The following is a 19,711-nucleotide window of genomic DNA, read 5'->3' as shown; positions in this document are numbered from 1 at the left end:
AAGATAAGGGGAAACAGGCCAAAAGATGCCATGTCTAACAATATGTCTCCCAATTTCGGCCTGCCTTGTACAACATACCATTTGCAACGTGCCTTAAATCCAATTAGATTTATATAGCTTCTTTCTTCATATAGTTTCTTTAAAATGAACAGAAGTAGAGTTTGTGGCACTTGGTGACACGTGCATTTCATGTGTGTAATGACAGTGTTCAGATCGAGAATGTTTGGCGCCACATCTGATAATGGATTCTTGGGGGCGCTGTGATAAACATGGCTGTTTTGTGTCCAGATTCTGAGGTGAAATCCTCGCGTCCAGGTTGCACGCCATGCCCACGTGCCAAGGGAGATGTCTGTGCACAGCAGACGGGACTGCGTCTTAACTGTCCTTTCACAGTCACTTGTCCTTAACTGCACAGAAAACCAAACGCAAAGCTTCACTCTGTGTGAGCAAAAGATACAGTCATGTATTTATGCACAAACGGATAAGCAAATAAAAGACTTCACATGCAAAAACTATATTTGTCTTAGAAATGAAAACATTAGCATGCCCCGACTCCAGATGAAGGTCAGGTCCCAGGCGAGGGGAGGGCGGAGGCAGCCTCAGCGAGGCCGAACCCCCTGCGGCACGTCATACTTTTGAAAGGCGCCCAGAACCCTAGGGGGTCTGAGATATCTAGTCACGGCTGGCGGCCTGCAGAGCTGCTCTTGTAGGCGTGGGCGGGGCTCTCGGGGCGCCGTGTTTACGATGCACCACCCATCTTGTGCCTAACAGTAGGAGGTGGAACGGTGTTCAAAGTGGAGAATGCAGTGTTGGTGCGTTGCGCCTGGTGTCCCCTGAGCGCTGCTTCAGAAGTGGCTGTGACACGAGCTGTATAATTTGTCCTGCTATTTATCCTGTCGTACTATTTAAATTGTCGCTGCGATGTTTTTGGACTTCCCGTTATTGAAAATTAAACTTTCAATGACAGAGGAAAACGATCTAATTTTTCCGCTAGGAGCCTTGAAAAGCGCCAGCTGCGAAACGAATTGATTTTAAGCGCTACAACATTCAAGACAGCTTTACAGCTTCAAAAAAACAACAGAGAATACCGATCAGCCTTTGAACACGCAGAGTTACAGGTCTCGAAACAAGCCTCAAAGGGCGAAGTACCGAGTGGACGCTGCCCACCTTATTTCTGTTTAGGCACTCTGAGGGCAGGAGGGGTGGGGAGACCACGGCGTGGGGGGAGACAGTCTCATGGCTCGCTGCAGCGTAGGGTAGGACAGACCCCTCCGGGGCTCGCCACAGCGTGGGGTGGGACAGACTCAGGGCCCACCACAGCGTGGGGTAGGACAGACCCACCCGTGGCTCACAACAGCGTGGGGTGGTGTAGACCCAGAGCTCGCCACAGCGTGGGGTGGGACAGACTTACCAGGAATCGCCGTAGCGTAGGGTGGGACAGCCTCAGAGTTCGCCACAGCGTGGAGTGGGTCAGACACATGGCTCGCCATGGCGTGGGGTGGGACAGATCTACCCGGGGCTGGCTGCAGCGTGGGGTGGGACGGACCCACGGCTCACCATGGCGTAGGGTGGGACAGACCGAGAGCTCGCCGTGGCGACCCATGGGGAGGTAGTGATGCTGCAGGCGGAGGCGGCCCAGCCATCTGCGACCCCCGTTGGGACACCGAGTGAGACTAAACCAGGTGGACGAGGGGATCGGGGAGGGGAAATTCCGCGAAGGAGGTAGGACCGGCTACTACATAGGTAGGGTGGAGATTGACCCAAAGAATAGGATGTTACATTGTCATAATGTAGTTTTGTGATTCACGCACACATTTGAATTGTTAAATAATTCAACGCGCTCCACCAACTTCTCCTTTTGTATCTTTAAAGTTATAATGCGAATTATTTTTTTTATAAACCAGAAATAGTTAACATAAAAGAAAACATACCCATATGGTTATTGTTCAGACGTGTACAGTGAACTGCATAGCGCTGTACAGTGCAGTGATAAACTGGGGACTCTTGACTGCAAGCATGCAGAAGTGTGGTTTGAAATAATATAAATTATTTACGAGGAACAAAAAATAATATATACAAAAAACAGAATCATTCTGCTTGGGTATGCCTTGTTTATATATGTAAATTATTTAACGAAAATAGTAGTTTGTGTGACAGCAGCAAGGAGACCGTCTGCCTTACTCCCAAACTGTCTCTTTGACATGACCTATGAAACGTGTCTCTTTGGGATGTCCTCTGCAGTCTGTATCTTTTGCTTGTCTCTGCGATCTATCTTTTGCTCCTTCTCAGTGTTGAACCCTGTCTCGAATTTATCCTCTGCAGTTTGTCTCTTCGTGTGCCTGTCTCTGCAGCCCAACTCTGATACCTGACCTCTGCAATCTTGTTCTTCAGCTTGTCTCTTAGGCCATTTTTGTAGCCTGTTTCTAGAGCCAGTTGGTGAAACCGGTCTCTGAGGTCTGTTTATTCTCTTTAGTCTGTCTCTGTGGTTTGTTCTCTCCAGTCTCTCTCCCTCTCTGCTCTGTTCTCTTCAGTCTGCCCCAATGGTCTGTTCTCTTCACTCTCTCTCAATGTGGTCTGTTCTCTACGGTCTGTCTCTCTGGACGTTTCTCTCCAGTCTCTCTCTCTCTCTCTGGTCAGTACTCTACAGTCGGTCTCTCCTGCTTCTCCCAGCGACCCCAATTCTGGAGCCGGATTTAGCAGTTTCCACTACAGCCCAAGTTCAGCAGTCTCTTTTTTCTGCAGTCGAGTTGCCCTTACAGCTCCCTTCCCTAGCGCACCTGCTCTGTACTCTGTGGCTGCAGCCTATCTCTGGAGTTGATGTTCAGCATTATCTGACTGCAGAAGGTCTCTGCAGAAAGTGACGACCTGCCTCTATGAGTGCTGTTCTGTAGCCTGTCTTAGCCGACTGTTTCCGCACACAGTGGCCTCCTAGCAGCCCGTCCTGGAGGTCTGTTTCTGCAAAAAGTAAACACCTGACAGCCTCTCTTTACAGATTGTCTCAGCACTAACTGTCCTGCAGTTTGTGTAAACAGGCTGTCTCTGCACAGAGCGACCACTGGGAAGCCTGTCCCTACTGCCTGTCTCTGTGCATCTGTAGCCTGTCTTAACAGACTGTCTCTTGAGAGAGTGACCATCTGATAGTCTGTTTTCTACGGTCTGTATCCGTGTTCACTGTCCTGCAGCTTGTCTTTGCAGTCTGTCTCTTCAGAGGGAGGCTGTCTCTAAAGCCTACATCTGTGGGTACTGTTCTGTAGCCTGTCTTAGCAGACTGTCTCTTCAGAGAGTGACCACCTGGTAGTCTGTCTCTACCGCTTACCTCTGTGGTTACTGTTCTGCAGCCTGTCTCAGCAGACTGTCTCTTCAGAGAGTGACCATCTGAAAATCTTTCTTTACAGCCTGCCTCTGTAACTGTTTTGTGACCTGTCTCACTCAGCAGTCTGCCTCTTCAGAGAGTGACCATCTGGCAGTCTGCCTCTACATATATCACACCAAGAGTGCCAGGATCCAAGCTTAGGGAGAGTGATTTTTAAGCCCTGGAAGACCTTTGAAAGACTTAGAAAGGTGACCCCACCTCTGGGTTATCATGGCTCGCTTCACCACTGGTGACCTCACCACAGCATGGTAAGTAAATACCACCTGGGAGGACTCAGCAACTATTCGGGTGTTCTTGATACATTTTACTGGATGCAAGCAGGGATCTGACTAAGTTTTAACAAAGTCTGTACCCACTAGGTTTCCTCTTTTTAATAACTGAGGGGCGGCAATAGCCCGTGTTCAGTCATTGTCTCTAAGTCAAGTTTTCTGAAATCTTTAGAACCAGGTATCTCTCAGCAGAGACAGTCTGCAGAAAACTATCAGTAAGGGCAGGCACTAGAAATAGATTGCAGGGGGCAGGACAGCGCAGGGGCTTTACGACAGGCTGTCTCTGAAGAGAGTGAAGGCCCAGGCAGACGTTCTCTGCAGTCTGTGTTGTGTGACCGTTCTCTGTATCACGTGTTGTGCAGTCTGTCTCTGCAGAGTGACGGGTTCTAATCACTCTGTCTCTACAGCCAGAGCGGAGTACCCTGCCTTTGTAGGCAGTCTCGGGAGCCTGGCTCTGCAGCTAATGCTCTGCAGGCAGTCTGTTATGCCTTCTTCTGCATAGAGGAATGGTCAGGAACGTGTCTCTGTACCCAGTGCTGTCTATGCATCTCTGTAGTCTGACTCTACAGCTAGAGCGGTGCAGTCTGAGGCTGCATAGAATGTTGGCTGGCGGCCTGTCTCTGCAGCTAGAGCGCTTCAGTCTCTCGCAGCAGGTAGATTACTGCACTCTGCCTACAGCTAGAGCTCTGTAGCCTGTCTCTCCAGCTAGAGCTCTGTAGTCTGTCTCTGCAGCTAGTGCTCTGTGAACTGTCTCTGAAGTCTGTCTCTGCAGCTTTAGCCCTTCAGTCTGTCTCTGAATAGAATGTTGGTGGGTGTTCTGACTGCAGCTAGAACGCTGCAGGTAGGTACCAGCATTCTTTGTCTACTGCTAGAGCTCTGCAACTACAGCTCTTCAGTCTGTCTCTGAATAGAATGTTGGTGGGTGGTATGTCTCTGGAGCTAGAGCTCTGCAGTCTGTGTCTGAAGCTAAAGTCCTGTAGTCTGTCTCTGAAGAGAATGATGGCTGGTGGCTTGTCTCTGCAGATATTGCCCTGCAGTCTGTCTCTGTAGTAGAGCTCTGCATGCTGTGGCTGCAGAGAACATTGGCTCTGCATCTAGAGTGCTGTAGTCTGTTTATGCAGAGAATGTTGACTGGTAGTCTGTCTCTGGAGCTAGAACTCTGCAGTCTGTGTCTGCTGCTAGAGAACTGTAGTCTGTCTCTGCAAAGAATGATGATTGGTAGCCTGTCTCTGGAGCTAGAGCTCTGCAGTCTGTCTCTGCATGTGTAGCCCTGCAGACTGTCTCTGCAGAGAATGCTGGCTGGTGTCCTGTCTCCGGAGCTAGAGCTGTGCAGTCTGTCTCTGCAGGCATAGCCCTGCAGTCTCTGCAGAGAATGTTAGCTGGTAGCCTGTCTCTGCAGACAGTGACGGGACCCAGGCCAACAGGCGTTCCCTCCAGATGGCCACGGAAAGTGTTTCTCTCGGGTTACGGCTCTGCTCTCTCTCTCTCACACACACACACACAGCCTGGGACGCGCGGCCACGTCCTACCAGCGCTCTCTCCCTCACACAGCGCGCAGAGGACCCGCGTGGGACTCGGGGGCTGCCTGTTGTTAACATATACTTGACCCGCCGTGACCCGGGCTCAGACACAGATGTCTCCCTCTGCCTCCCCCCGCTAGCTGTGGGCCCTCCCACCCCGCACCTGGGAGCGGCGCGAGGCGGCCGGCAGCAGCAGCACAGTGCGCTCTGACTCTCCACAGCGGCGCGGGGAGCAGGCGGCGGAGGCACCCTGAGCACCGAGGAGGCACTGACAGCAGCCGCAGCCCGCAGCATCGCCGGGACCTTGCCTCGACTGCGGCTCTGCCTGGCACCAGCCTGCGGACCCCGCCTGCTTCACCTGCAGGCAGCCTGAGCACCCTGCCTGCATCCCCGGCTTCGCTGCCCGAGCGCCCTGCCTGCATCACCGGCAGCGCTGCCAGGCCGACAGCGCCAGGATCCGGCGCCTGCCCGCAACGCTGCCAGGAGGCACCCACCCCTCCAGTGCCCCAGAGCCTCCCGGACCGCTCCCACTGGATAAGCGGAGAGGACCTGATCTTCGCCGGGGCTCGGCCCCCCAAGCCAAGGAAAGGGAACTTTTTTCTGCACTTGAAGCTCCGAGCCCGTGGCGAATGGTGGGAATCTCCAGCCCGCTCCAGTGTAAGTAAGACGGGTGCCCTCTGCCCGAGAGGGCGCGGACGGCCTGGCTGTGGGCGCTGGACGAGGGATCTGCTTGAGCCGCTCAGCAGCAACTCCCGCCTGGTGAAGGGGCACTTGCTTTAACCGCAGAGGTCTTGTCTACACTTCCGTGTGTGTGTATTTCCAGGCCCTCGCAGGGCCGCTGTGCCGTGAGAGCACAGGTACCCACCCTCACGCCCCTTCATGCATCTGTGCATAAGGCCAGCCGTCTGTGGCGAGGGGTGTCCCTCACACGAGGGACCCACAGAAGATGTTACAGAGACCACTAAAGTGCAACTGGCGCTAGAAACGCTCTCCGTGCGATTGGCGCCTGTTCCGTCCGGCTGGAGTGCGGTTATTCCTGGGTGCGCTGGGTGTGGGTAGTGTTTTTCTGCGAGGGGACGTGAGTGCGCCTCGAAGAAGGCGTTATTGTTCTACGGAAAGGTATTTAGAAGCACTCTCAGACATGTGCGAATGACGCCGGTTCTGTCCGGCGATAGAATGAGTTTGTTCTTGGGTTAGTGTGTAGGGAGATTGTGTTTGTTGTGAGTTGACGTGAGGGTGCCCCGAAGATGTGATCGAGCTAGAAAGTAAAGCGTGTTACTGGAGACGATCCCAGCCCCGTGGCAAGGACGCCGGTTCTGTCAGGCAGGGAAGCGTGCTTGTCAGAGGGTGCGCTGTGCTTATGTCGGCAGTGTTCGGTTTTCTGAGTCCGCTTGGCTAGCGCCGAGTGAAGGGCTTCTTTGAAGAAGTGTCGTTGCCTGGAGCTTCATAACTGTCGGCTCCTTCTCATGATATGTCATTGAAATCTCAGTTTATTTCTACTGTTTCTTCCTCTAGCTTATATTGTCACATTGTTACCATTTTGCTTGTTAGGTGTGTGTTTTTTTTAAAGCTGCGAAGTTTCCAGACATTGTTTTTTTGTAATATTTATTTTTATCCTGGCTGCAGTTGGATGCATTCAATTTCCCCTTTGTCCTTGGCCCTGTGGTTTGTCACCGACCCCGATTGTAACAGACCTGCTTAATTCTGATAACAGAGACCGGGAGATCTTTAAATGCTGCTTGCTGTTGGCTTTCTGTTGTTTTTTCGCTGTGACCTCCCAGTGTCACTTACCGTTTCCTTGTGGGCACGACCGGCTTCCTTCGGAAATCCAGTTCAGCCCTCTCCTTCCCAGCGCTGGTGTACAGACAGACCTGGTTATTTATGTGACATGTATTTAGCATCAAATCTTCCGGGATTTACGTCTTTCCTTAGGCAATGCAACAATCACAGATCATTGTATTTTTGAAGGGTGAATTAAAGGAACGGGGATACGTATAAAACTGGTTTGCTGAGACACGTTGTGTACATAGGTTGTTTGGTGGGGGTGGAGGGGTCTCTCCCAAGTTATTTTACAATGGCGTTCAGTTGGATTGTAGCCCCAGGCGAGGGAAGGGCCGGCCGGGATTTTATCCACTGGGCATTTCCCGGTGGGATGGAGCGATGGGGGCCGGAAAAGACAGCCCAGGGCTGCAGCTAGTGCCTCTGTCTATTTCCCCAGGTCTTTGTATAAATTGCAGCAAGCACAGGGAGGCTCAAGACAGAGAGAAAAAGATGGGAGAAAGAGGGATGGCGAAACATCGAGTGGACAGATGTGGGGAGAGTGGGTGCACTGAAAGAGAGAGACAGCCCGAGTAGAAGAAAGCAGCCGGGTGGCTTGAGCATGGGCAGGGCCATGCTTCCCTAACGTGTATGTTTGAAGACACAGAAACGAAGGCCCGTGGCCTGAGGCCCCAAACTGCTGCTCAGCCTCTTTCTCGAATTACTGTGGCAGGCAGTGATTCCCCTTCAGGTGGGCCTGGCGATGGTATCTATGCACACGCGTGGTGCACAGTGTGTGTTATTTGAACGAGGCGCAAGACACGCCGGGCACAGGGTTGCAGCTGAAAAGCATCGCCGGAATTCAGTGCACTACATTCCAGATGTATTCGGAGCCTGATTCACTGATAGCTTTACTTTAGAAAAGGGACGTGGTGGGTTTACACCGTGGTTAGATGTAGGGGTACTATTAGTGTGAGGGTCAGCACTGGGGTAGGAGCAGTGTTAGCGCCAGGTAGTGTAATAATAACGAGAACAGCACGTCACTGTGCCCACTGCTGCGTCACTATCAATCACCAGCACTGGACACTCTAGAATGGGCTTCGTTTGATGACGTCGTCGGAGGTTTTGAGACTTACTGTGACATCATTCATTGTGTACCCACTAAGTGTTGGGGTCCGGTGTGGGCTAGAGTTATGGTTCAAAGTGAGGGTTGATGTTTGAATTAGTCGATGATCAGAACTTCACCCCTCTCTTTTATTGCCTAAAAAACCTCGAGACGCGAAAATATTCCGCTGTTGGTTGGAGGACAGGAGGTCTTCTGAAATGAGGTGAACGCACCAGTGTTGTGGGGTCGCAGCTCGCCGGCTCTTCCTGGACAGTTGCTGCTCCCTGAAGTCTGCCGAACAGTGGCTGCTCGCTGCTGCTGGTGGGAGACTGCTCCCTGCGGCTGGTTAGTGACTGCTCCTTCTCCCTGCGGCCGGCCGGTGACTGCTCTTTGCGGCAGGCTAGTCACTGCTCACAGCTGCTGACGGGAGGCAGTTCCCTGCGGCTGGCTAGTGATGGCTCACTGCGGTCAACCAGTGACTGCTGCAAGCAGGAGGCGGCTCCCTGCGAGTGACTGCTCCCTGCGCCTGGCCGGAGACTTCTCCCTGCGGCCGGCCAGGAACTGCTCCCTGCGTCCGGCCAGTGACTGCTCTTTGCGGCAGGCTACTCACTGCTCACAGCTGCTGACGGGAGGCAGTTCCCTGCGGCTGGCTAGTGATGGCTCACTGCGGTCAACCAGTGACTGCTGCAAGCAGGAGGCGGCTCACTGCGAGTGGCCAGTTACTGCTGCCTGGTGCTCGCGAGAGACTGCTCATTGCTGCTGACGGGAGACTGCTCCCCGCGGCCGGTTAGTGACTGCTCATGCAGCCTGTGGGAGGGAGTTCACTTGGTCAGTGCGGCCGCTTGTGGCTGCTCCCTGCGGCCCGCCACAGGCTTCCTAGCGCTGGAGGCTGAAATCTGCAGTGGAACCGATGCTGCTCACTGTGTTGTCTGGAGGTTGCTCCAGGAGACAGACCAGGGGCTGCTCACTGCGGTCTCCACGGGCTGCCCACCCCTGCCGGTCAGAGGCTGGTCCCTGCGGTCACACGAGGCTGCTGGCAGAACCGCCTCAGTCCCGGCCCACGGGGCGCCTCCCTGACAGGCTCTGAATACACAACCCTCTCCCAGGCCCGGGGTCCCTGTGCGACGCCCTCATCTGCAGTGTCCGCTTTTCACACACAAACCACGAGCCACATTGTCCGTCCGCGGAGCCCGCTTGCCACAACCCATTAACGTTACACGTTTTCGTGCTCGAAAGGAGACAATAAAGTGCCTTTTATCGGTTTCTTCGTGGCTTAGCCAGGAGGCCCCGCTCTTTGTCGTGTGGGAACCTGTCATGTGCTCTCGTCACTGCGTCTTATCGCTGGGTACAAAGGTGGCCTCTCAGTGCACCGAGGAGCGGTTCTCACGGCTGGGAGTCCTGCCGGCCAGAGATGCTGCGTCCTCGCCGAGATAAGAAGCGCTGAGCCCATTCACGGCGTCTAGCGCTTCATAATTTAATGACCGGACACAGGTGCCAAGGCAGTCCTAAAGTGAGAAGTGGTAATTATTTGCAAGGGTTGAGTGCATCCCAGACTTATCAGAGGTCTTACAGGACGGGTGCGAAGACTGGGGATTGTGACCTTTTAGGCAAATATATTACTACAGATGTATTTATTTGATAATAGAAACGTGGCAATTACTCCCCGAATGTATTCATCTAGGTATTTTGATAAATCGCTGCATATTCTCTTGTCGGGTTTTAGAATCTGTGCCCAATTCTCTGCCCCAGTATTGGCTGTACTTATCGTGCTAGGCTTCGCTTGACTTTCATCGTGTGTTGCCACGCCACATAAATACATGTATCCATTTATTGTGGTTTTTTTCTAAAGGGCAAGGTACAGCCGTTAAGTTGCCTCATATTGCCGATAAATGTAATATATTCAGTATGCACGAGGTGCAGGATAGAAGGTCGCCGGGGCATGGTCGAACCCTCGGATTTCACGAGATGCCTGTCCCCTGTGAGTTTTGGCGCCACACAACGAGAAAGAAGTGTACCTCAGTTCACACTGTGATGGTAACCAAAACGACTCGCTTTTCTTTCATGAATATTTAACTTAATATTTTTAGACCGTTGACACCGTCCTCACATGTGCCGGCATGACAGAGCCACACACCTGCATTCCACGGGGAGTGTGTTATATTCGTTCGTTTAATGAACGGCTGCCCAGGCTTCAGAAGTCGATCGTTTTTATCACAATATGTCCACTTAGAGCATCCCCTGGGCTGCAGTATTGTTGAACTACCGGGCCCTATCGGTGGCACGGGTTCCGCACAAATATCTAAATTGATACCCCCGTGCAGCGCCAGAGTTTAAATAATGTGCCCCTACGTGTGGACCCGTGCAGACTCAGTGTTGAAATAAGGAGTGCACACCTGCGAACGGTGTAAAATCCGCGTTAAAAGCGCACAGTGTAAATTAGTGGTGCAGGTGTGTACACGGCATATTTCTGTCACCAGAGCCATAAACACACACTGCCAAAGGTTTAGTGCCAAATCGAGAGGGGCCCTCTTATAGTCGCCCCCCCCCCGCCGTTTCACCCTGCACGTCCAATTGTTCCTTGACGCCAGGGCCCCTCTCCGCCGTCACTGCACACTCAACCTCAACCGCTAATAACTGCCATGAGTCGGTGATTTGTAGAGAGGGAGGATGCATTATTATTATAGCGCCTCTTTATGGGTGTGTTGTTCAAACAGAAGCAGCCACTTTGTCGTTTCAGCCCACTGTGATCAGGGTGAGTAAGGTATGGCCGTCCTCGCCCATTGGACAGGCTCGTTTTACAAAGTTTTGCATTTCACAGAGGACCGTTAAATACTTTATTGAGAGGCTAGCATTACCCAGAGAAAGAGTAACTGCCTGTCCGTCTGTCTACTCCAGGTTGGCGAACCAATGGTTGAAACAGCCCTGACCCAGCCAGGTCATACAAATTAAATCATGTAAATCATGCAATAACGTCATGTAAAAATATGATAAAGACTCATCAACATTTAAAAAAAGGTATTTCTTTAACATTACTGTTTCGTTTTAGGGAGAGGCACAGACAGGATTTGTTTCTAAACATGCATTTAGAAACATCCAGGAAATCCCCAATACCATGACGACGACTTTGGCATGAGTGAACCAAGAAATAGCATCGACATATGGACTGTATGTGACAACTGCCCTTCTATGTGAAGTGTCATGATTGTCCATTAAACCATATATAAATGGGTTGATTTGAAAGTGCAAGTCCTAAATTTGATTGCTCGAAGGTGCTTTGAAATTGGTGAATCAAAAAAAAATAGACTTGAGCTAAAACGCTTTGCTTAGGATCGCACAGTTTGCTGAAGTGAGGAAGCTGGGATTTAAGCCCAGGTTTCTTTGTTATACACTGCGCTGCTATTTAGCCTCTAATTGGATTTTGTCTTCAGTTTCTCATTCAACACTAAGGGCATCGCTTTGTGTTCAGCTCTATCGTGAGCAACATTAAACATTTAAATGCACGTATCATATAACATATTGAATCAATTTAACACTGGATTCATGCAAATATTTATAGGGGGGAAAAACCAATGTGAAGCTCATGGGAGGCAATGGGAGCTGTGGGAAGGCAGAGCTTTTTTATTCTAAGTCAGTATCGTTAGGTTCCTCTGTCCTAACAAAAACAGAGCTTTATTAGGAGCTACTCAGCACGTAAGTGGTGGCAATTAAAAAGATTAGCAGAACAAAGCAGTCCCGAGAGGATGCTCGCAGAGGTCACAGGGCGCCAGCGAACACGTGTGAAGTACAGGTCATCTGGCCATGAAAAGCGCTTCATTTACATAGCCCACAGTGAATGGCCTGAGGCAGGAGCTGCACACCTCCAGCTTGCTCGGTACTCACAGACCCCCATGTCCAGTGCTTCAAAACCCCCGGGCGCTACTGTGGAAACATTCAAAGACCGGCACGTCTCCCGCAACCTTTAGTTGCTGCTGCCGGCGAGTGTGCTTAGCCTCCCTTCTCCCTGCAGGGGAACCTTTAGCCATGGGGGGGGGAGGGGTGCACACCCGAAATCAGAGGCTAACGTCTCACATCAGACAGAATATCTCCATACGGACACGCCATTTGTAGTATTTTAGGAAGCGGAACAAAGCCTGCAGCACTGTACTTCCACGGAGGAGGGAGGCAGGGACGGCCCTGCAGGAGCTGCTGGATGCAGACGAGAAAATTCAGAAAATTCACATGAAAGCTTGCCTCATTTTTGGTATGAGGGTCCAAGAGCACCTCGAACTGAGCCGGGTCTGTCTCTCTATCTATCCCCACTAAACAACAAATGTTATAGTGTTTTAGTCAGGTACGGTTATCAGATCTGATCCCACTTTAAAAAAACGCTGAAAAAACAAAGGTTAAAGTGATGTTTTAGATTTGAAATGAGGTACGAACTAATGTTTAAAAAACGAAAAACCACTGAAATTTGCCAGTTGCTGTCATGGCCATTGGAATTATACATCATGTGAGGACCGAATTATGCAGCATGGTTGACTAAATTATCCAGCAAGAAAAGGCAACATATGAAGCAGAATGTGGCACATTTTATGACGTCTTACATTACGCTACTCATGACGTTATATTACATCATTGATGACTTCTAAAATTACGTAATTTATGTCGTCATTGATTGCGCCAGCCAATAATTGTGAGGTTTTTCACATGCTTCATTGGCCATAAGTAATGCAACAAGCTATAACTGTGCCTGTTCAAGTGATAATTGATTTAATTTTAGGTCACATTCTGAACTCACATTTGGTTGATGTTACCCTCATTTTTGCGGTATTCAATCACTTTAAAAAAAAATAGATTCTTCAGTACCATTCAATCCAATGCATATTGCCATTATTAGTGTATTGCCATGCAGATGTTACATTTTTGAAAGAGTCTTTACAGGCAATCATAGATGTCTGACAGTGTGGCCACTTTGGTTCAGATTACCTAAAATGCCTACCATACAGTTTCAAGAGGAATGTCCAAATTTGTCATAGTGTACAAGAAGCAACGTGTATGTAAACTATGTAAATAAATAAACAACCAACTACAAACATGAACTATTCCCTGATGGGTATTTAGGTGGAGAGTCAGAACTTCCTGAGATGTTTGTGAGGGTCATATATGGAAGCTGGAGTATGTTGGTTGGAATATGGATCTATTGAGGGTGGCAATCAACGTTGTTGGGTCTGCCCCGGGACACAGTGGTATTCACACACCTAACAAACAAAATGCCTCCATAAACTGGAACAGGATAGCCAACTTTTTATACCTTGAACACCCTCTAATAAAGAGTTTGTTCTCTCTTGACCTTAATGGAATCACCTTCTTAAAGATGCCACATGTCCTCAATTTAGTTCAAGAGGCAGATAGGTATGCATTAGCCTGTGAGAAGATGCCCTCAGCCAGGCCTTATGGAGAAACTCTGTAGTTTGGTAAAATACACTACACACATTTCTGATATCAGCACAATGGCATAAAACTTTGGATCATGCATTCAACCAATCTGTGAGTTAGACCATCTCTAAGTGAGTCAGCTGTGCCTATAAATAACTATACCACATAAATGTCCTCTTTACATAGAATTTGTTTATAACACCGTATAATGACTTAACATGAGCACATGAATAGAGAGGTGCTGGTGGAGAATCTATTGCAAACAGAAGTTTTTTGTTTTCTCACTGTTTTTTTGCAACAAGCCCTGGATTTAAGCCACAACCTCTTTTGAAACAGGCCTCTGCAACCTGCATCACGTACGCTCAGGCTTTACATTTTTTAAGATGGAGTAGTACTTGCAGACAAAATGTTATTGGTTGATAAAGCCTAAACTATATAACTTTCTCCATGCATAGCCACTCTTGTATCCGGAGCTTACACTGTTTCCATTCTAAACACCCACACGTGTATACTCAGTAATTCTATGTGGTATAAGGCTAAATAAAGGCCCTTCACTATTAACTTAATTTTTTTTTTTTTTTTTTTTTTTAGTATTTAAGGGTTTATGGAGTAATGTGAATAGCAGTACCATAAATGATGTGATCATCGATTTCATCAATGATGACATGAATAAAGTCATTTGCGATGCCGTCAGTGATGTAATCTGAAGATATGTCATCTGTGGGTAGTTAATTCCCCGCTGCACATGGCCTTCAGCCAGACCTGGTGTCCAATTCCTTGCATGTAGCCCACTCCAACTTGGAACAGCCAACACTCATGCTTTACACAGCATTCAGCCAGTGATGGCTGTCTTCATGTGTGAGGGGAGGAGCCCACCTTCCACCCATGGCCGCCTTATGTGCATTAATCCCTATTCTAATGACTCTTTAAACCTGTGTGTTTATTTTTTAATATGCCTTCTCTTTACACTTGAAGAGCCGGTGTGTTCATCTCTGAGCAGCTGTGGGCTGCCCCAGGGTCCAATCGACTGCACGCGGCCAACCCCATTTTGCACATAGCCTAAGGTGGTTTGCCATTGGGGCTGATCTATGACCAGGCCCGTAACATGGTTTTTAGATGTTTTTAAGTACTGTGTTACAGGTACGGTGCTGCCACACTGTACAGCAGTTCCAGTGGCTGGAACCATCCCCCACATGGGCATGGTGTCAGTGTGTGCTCTCGCTTATCAACCATTCACATGTCTACATTTTTCTGAGCGTTAATCCCTGAGCCCCACTTGTAATGACAATTTCTCAAAAATGAATTTACTAAAATTGCCATATCCGGTGTAATCCCATTCATCATTTTTTTCTGTGTCAAACAGGAAACCTTCCTATGGGAATTAAAATGGGAAATCGCACTGTTAGACCACTTAAGCCTTTCTTGACCTCCATTAGATGGACCAGTGAAAAACTCTGCATGAACAAATGGGTGAACTTTTTTTTTTATAAAGTTTTTGCAGATTAATCAAACAGTGCCAAAGTTATTAGAGACATTAAAAATGTCTTTGCTGTGGAAAGTTTTACTTAACTATAGCTACACTTGCATTAGCAATACATATATAAGCTGAAGGTATCTGCCTATCTATATATATCTATGTTTATATGGCTGTATATGTATGTAGAAATGTATATAGATACCTTCAGTCTGAAGCTTATTGTATGGATGCCTAGCCCCTCGTGATGTGTATTCCCATGCGTCTCACATCGTATATCCCGTTTATCACTCTATGTGTGTGAGTGTGTGCGCACGCACAATGCACAAAAAGACACATGGTCTTTAAATATATCCATGTTCTGCCTTTGCCATCAAAAGATGGGAACGAACGCAAAGGACAAGTCTTTCTGTTTATTGTGCTTAGCAGCATCATTGCAGTAAGGAAGTGCAAGCCAACATTGACAAGCAGTGAACTGCTGGTGTGCGGCTTATATGAGGGAATTCTCAAATTAAGTAATAAAGAACCTGAAGGCTGGTAATGAAGGTCTGTGCCTTAGTTAGGGAATCCTCGGGTTGAGAAGAAGGTCTGATGAAGAGGGGGATTCTCTGATCTATTGTCATGGCATGCTTTCTGTTCTCCAGCTTGTACTTTTGGGGGATACCATCCCCAAAGCTGTTAATTACGAGGGACCCCGCTATCTGTTGGATTGGTGAGCATATTTTATTTACTATGTGCAGAGATTGTGAATCAAAAATATTGCCTTCTGTTCATTGCAAATTAGCTTGTGGTCGGCGAAGCATTGTTCTGAATGCTGCATGTATGTATACGTTGTTGACTGTGTCAGGTGTGGGCTGGGTGCATGTTTGAGATGGGGTCAGGCTGCATGCGTGAGGTGGGGACAGGCTGCATGCGTGAGGTGGGGACAGGCTGCGTGCGTGAGGTGGGGACAGGCTGCATGTTTGAGATGGGGTCAGGCTGCATGTGTGAGGTGGGGACAGGCTGCATGTGTGAGGTGGGGACAGGCTGCATGTGTGAGGTGGGGACAGGCTGCATGTGTGAGGTGGGGACAGGCTGCATGTGTGAGGTGGGGACATGCGGTATGTGTGAGGTGGGGACATGCAGTATGTGTGAGGTGGGGACATGCAGTATGTGTGAGGTGGGGACATGCGGTATGCGTGAGGTGTGGGCACGTTGCGTGTAAGAGGTTGAATGTTGTCTTCATATGTGAGGGGAGGGGCCCATCATCCGCCCCTGGCCACCTTATGTGCATTAGTCCCCATTCCATTGACTGTTTAAACCTAGGTGTTTTAAAAAAAAAAGCTTTCTCTCTACAGTTGAAGGGCCGGGGTGTTTATTAAATATCCTCTCTGCACAGGGGTGATCCGGGGTGTTTATGAATATTCTTTCTGTACAGATGGTGAACCGGTGTGTGGTGAGCCGGGGTGTTTATTAAATAGCCTCTCGGTACAGAGGTGGTCCCGAGTATTTATGTATATCCTCTTTGTACACTTGGTGAGCCTGCCTGTTTATTAAATGTCCTTTTTGTCCAGAGGGGTCCTGGGTATTTATGAAAAGTTGTCTCTCTACACATGTTGAGGCTGAGTATTTATGAAATGTCCTCTTTGTGCACATGTTGAGGCAGAGTATTTATGAAACGCCCTGGCAGTACACAAGTTGAGGCTCAGTTGAGGCTGAGTATTTATGAAATGACCTCTCTGTGCACATGTTGATGCTGGGTATTTATGAAACGCCCTCGCTGTACAAAAGTTGAGGCTTAGTATTTATGAAATGTCCTCTCGGTACACATACTGAGTACTTTTTAAAATCTCCTTTCAGTTAACATGTTGAGGCTAAGAATTTATGAAATATCCTCGCTGTACACATGTTGAGGCCGAGTATTTATGAAATGTCCTCTCGGTACACATGTTGAGGCTGGGTATCTATGAATAGTCCTCTCTGTGCACATGTTGAGGCTGAGTATTTATGAAATGTCCTCGCTGTACACATGTTGAGGCCGAGTATTTATGAAATGTCCTCTCGGTACACATGTTGAGGCTGTGTATCTATGAATTGTCCTCTCTGTGCACATGTTGAGGCTGAGTATTTATGAAATATCCTCTCTGTACACATGTTGAGGCTGAGTATTTATTAAATGCCCTCTTGTTACACATGATGAGGATGGGTATTTATGAAATATCCTCTCTCTACACATGCTGAGTATTTTTTTAAATCTCCTTTCGTTAAACATGTTGAGACTAAGTATTTATGAACATGTTGAGGCTAAGTATTTATGAAATGTCCTCTCTGTATACATGTTGAGGCTTAGTATTTATTAAATGCCCTCTTGTTACACAGGATGAGTATTTATGAAATATCCTCTCTGTACACATGCTGAATATTTTTTTAAATCTCCTTTCGGTAAACATGTTGAGGCTAAGTATTTATGAAATGTCCTGTTTGTACACATGTTGAGGCTGAGTATTTATTAAATGCCCTCTTGTTACACATGATGAGGATGAGTATTTATGAAATATCCTCTCTGTACACATGCTGAGTATTTTTTTTAATCTCCTTTCGGTAAACATGTGGAGGCTGAGGATTTATGAAATGTCCTCTCTGTACACATATTGAGGCTGAGGATTTATGAAATGTCCTCTCTGTACACATATTGAGGCTGAGGATTTATGAAATGCCCTCTCTGTGCACATATTGAGGCTGAGGATTTATGAAATGTCCTCTTGGTACGCATATTGATGCTTGGTATTGATTAAATGCCCTCTCTGCACGCAGGTTGAGACTGGATACTTATGAAACGCCCTCTCTGTACACAGGGGCGCCTGGGTGAAACCTCATCTCTGTCCAGAGGGGAGCCTTTTCTCAGTCACATTCCCCACAAAATAACCAGCCATTACCTGGTGCCTTGGACTCCATTCCGAGAGCTGCTGCTTATTGGATTAGTTCAGCCTCGGTGACAGGCCCCCTTTCATGTGACACGCACGGCGGTGACACCACTTTCACACACATGCCCGCCCTCCTCGCCGCACTTTTCACTTTGTCTGATGTGTCAAACTCCCTCTCATTCTTTTCCCGTTAAAACATCTGATTCCTTTTTTTTCTTCTTGAGTGCTTTGGAGGGGGCACTTGACTGAACAATACCTGTCTTAATACTGAAAAGGAGTTTTATTGTGCCAGGATCAGGCTTCAATTTCCTAAAGAAATCACACGGCAGTCTGCTTCGTCAGGGCTGGGGTTTAAGCAGAGGGAGGTGGGGGCGGACTCCCAGGACAGGGGTCTGCAGAGGATTCTCTCAGGGCAGGATTCTGTGGTGGCTCCTATCAGACCAGGCAGTAGTGGGCAGGGGCTTCTCTCAGGGCAGGGCAGGCTTCTGTGGTGTCTTCTCTCAGGGCAGGAGTGGGTGGGGACTTCTCCCAGGACAGGATTCTGCGGGGGCGTCTCTCAAGGTATGAGTGTGCAGGGGCTTCTCTCAGGTCCAGGGTCGACAGCTGTTCTTCCCAGGACAGATGTGTGGGGCGGCTCCTCTCATGGCAGATGCCTGCAGTGGTGCTTGCAGAGGCTCCTCCGTGGGCAGGAGTCTGAAGTGGTTCCTTTTAGGTCAGAAGTGTGCAGAGGCTTCTTTCAGGGTGTGTGTATGCGATAGCTTCTCTCAGGGCAGGATTGTGTGAGGGCTTCACTCAGGGCAGAAGTGTGCAGGGGCTTCTCTCAGGGCAGGAGTGTGCGGGAGCTTCTCTCAGGGCATGAGTCTGCAGGGGCTTCTTTCAGGGTGTGTATGCGATGGCTTCTCAGGGCAGGATTGTGTGAGGGCTTCACTCAGGGGAGAAGTGTGCAGGGGCTTCTCTCCAGGTATAAGTGTTCAGGGGCTTCTCTCAGGGCAGGAGTGTGTGAAGGCTTCTCTCAGGGCATGAGTCTGCAGGGGCTTCTTTCAGGGTGTGTGTATGCGATGGCTTCTCTCAGGGCAGGATTGTGTGAGGGCTTCACTCAGGGCAGAAGTGTGCAGGGGCTTCTTTCAGGGTGTGTATGCGATGGCTTCTCTCAGGGCAGGATTGTGTGAGGGCTTCACTCAGGGCTGAAGTGTGCAGGGGCTTCTTTCAGGGTGTGTATGCGATGGCTTCTCTCAGGGCAGGATTGTGTGAGGGCTTCACTCAGGGCAGAAGTGTGTAGGGGCTTCTTTCACGGTGTGTATGCGATGGCTTCTCTCAGGACAGGATTGTGTGAGGGCTTCACTCAGGGCAAAAGTGTGCAGGGGCTTCTTTCAGGGTGTGTGTATGCGATGGCTTCTCTCAGGGCAGGATTGTGTGAGGGCTTCACTCAGGGCAGAAGTGTGCAGGGGCTTCTCTCATGGCAGGAGTGTGCGGGAGCTTCTCTCAGGGTATCAGTGTTCAGGGGCTTCTCTCAGGGCAAGAGTGTGCAGGAGCTTCTCTCAAGGCAGGAGTCTGTGGGGGCTTCTCCCAGGACAGGAGTGTGCAGGGGCTTCTCCCAGGACAGGAGTGTGCTGGGGCTTCTTTCAGGGCAGGAGTCTGTGGGGGCTTCTCCCAGGACAGGAGTGTGCAGGGGCTTCTTTCAGGGCAGGAGTCTGTGGAGGTTTCTCTTTGGGCAGGAGTGTTGAGGGGCTTTTCTTAAGGCAAAAGTGTGTGACTTAACGCTTGCTAATGGATATCCTCATTAGTGTCGCTGTTGACCCAGTCCCGGAAAATGTCACTTATAATTGTAAGGGCCCAAATGTGAGTTCTGTGAATTTACAAGTATGCCATTGACTTGAGCTTAACTAAGCAGTGC

At 49.1% G+C, this 19,711-nt stretch overlaps 1 protein-coding gene across 1 annotated transcript in view; it reads left to right on the top strand.

The window, feature by feature from the left end:
* The first annotated feature begins 4,688 nt into the window (after positions 1–4,688).
* The window catches only part of RUNX1T1 (RUNX1 partner transcriptional co-repressor 1), a 149,988-nt gene continuing 134,965 nt past the window's right edge, over positions 4,689–19,711 (top strand). Inside the window, exon 1 of the mRNA XM_069220464.1 lies at positions 4,689–5,819. Coding sequence (XP_069076565.1) covers positions 5,792–5,819 — 28 coding nt within the window. The 5' untranslated portion in view covers positions 4,689–5,791. The remainder of the gene's footprint in view (positions 5,820–19,711) is intronic.

The sequence above is a fragment of the Pleurodeles waltl genome, chromosome 2_2 (genome assembly GCF_031143425.1).
Source record: "Pleurodeles waltl isolate 20211129_DDA chromosome 2_2, aPleWal1.hap1.20221129, whole genome shotgun sequence".
Taxonomy (NCBI): Eukaryota; Metazoa; Chordata; class Amphibia; order Caudata; family Salamandridae; genus Pleurodeles; species Pleurodeles waltl.
This window is presented reverse-complemented; position numbering and strand designations above follow the sequence as displayed.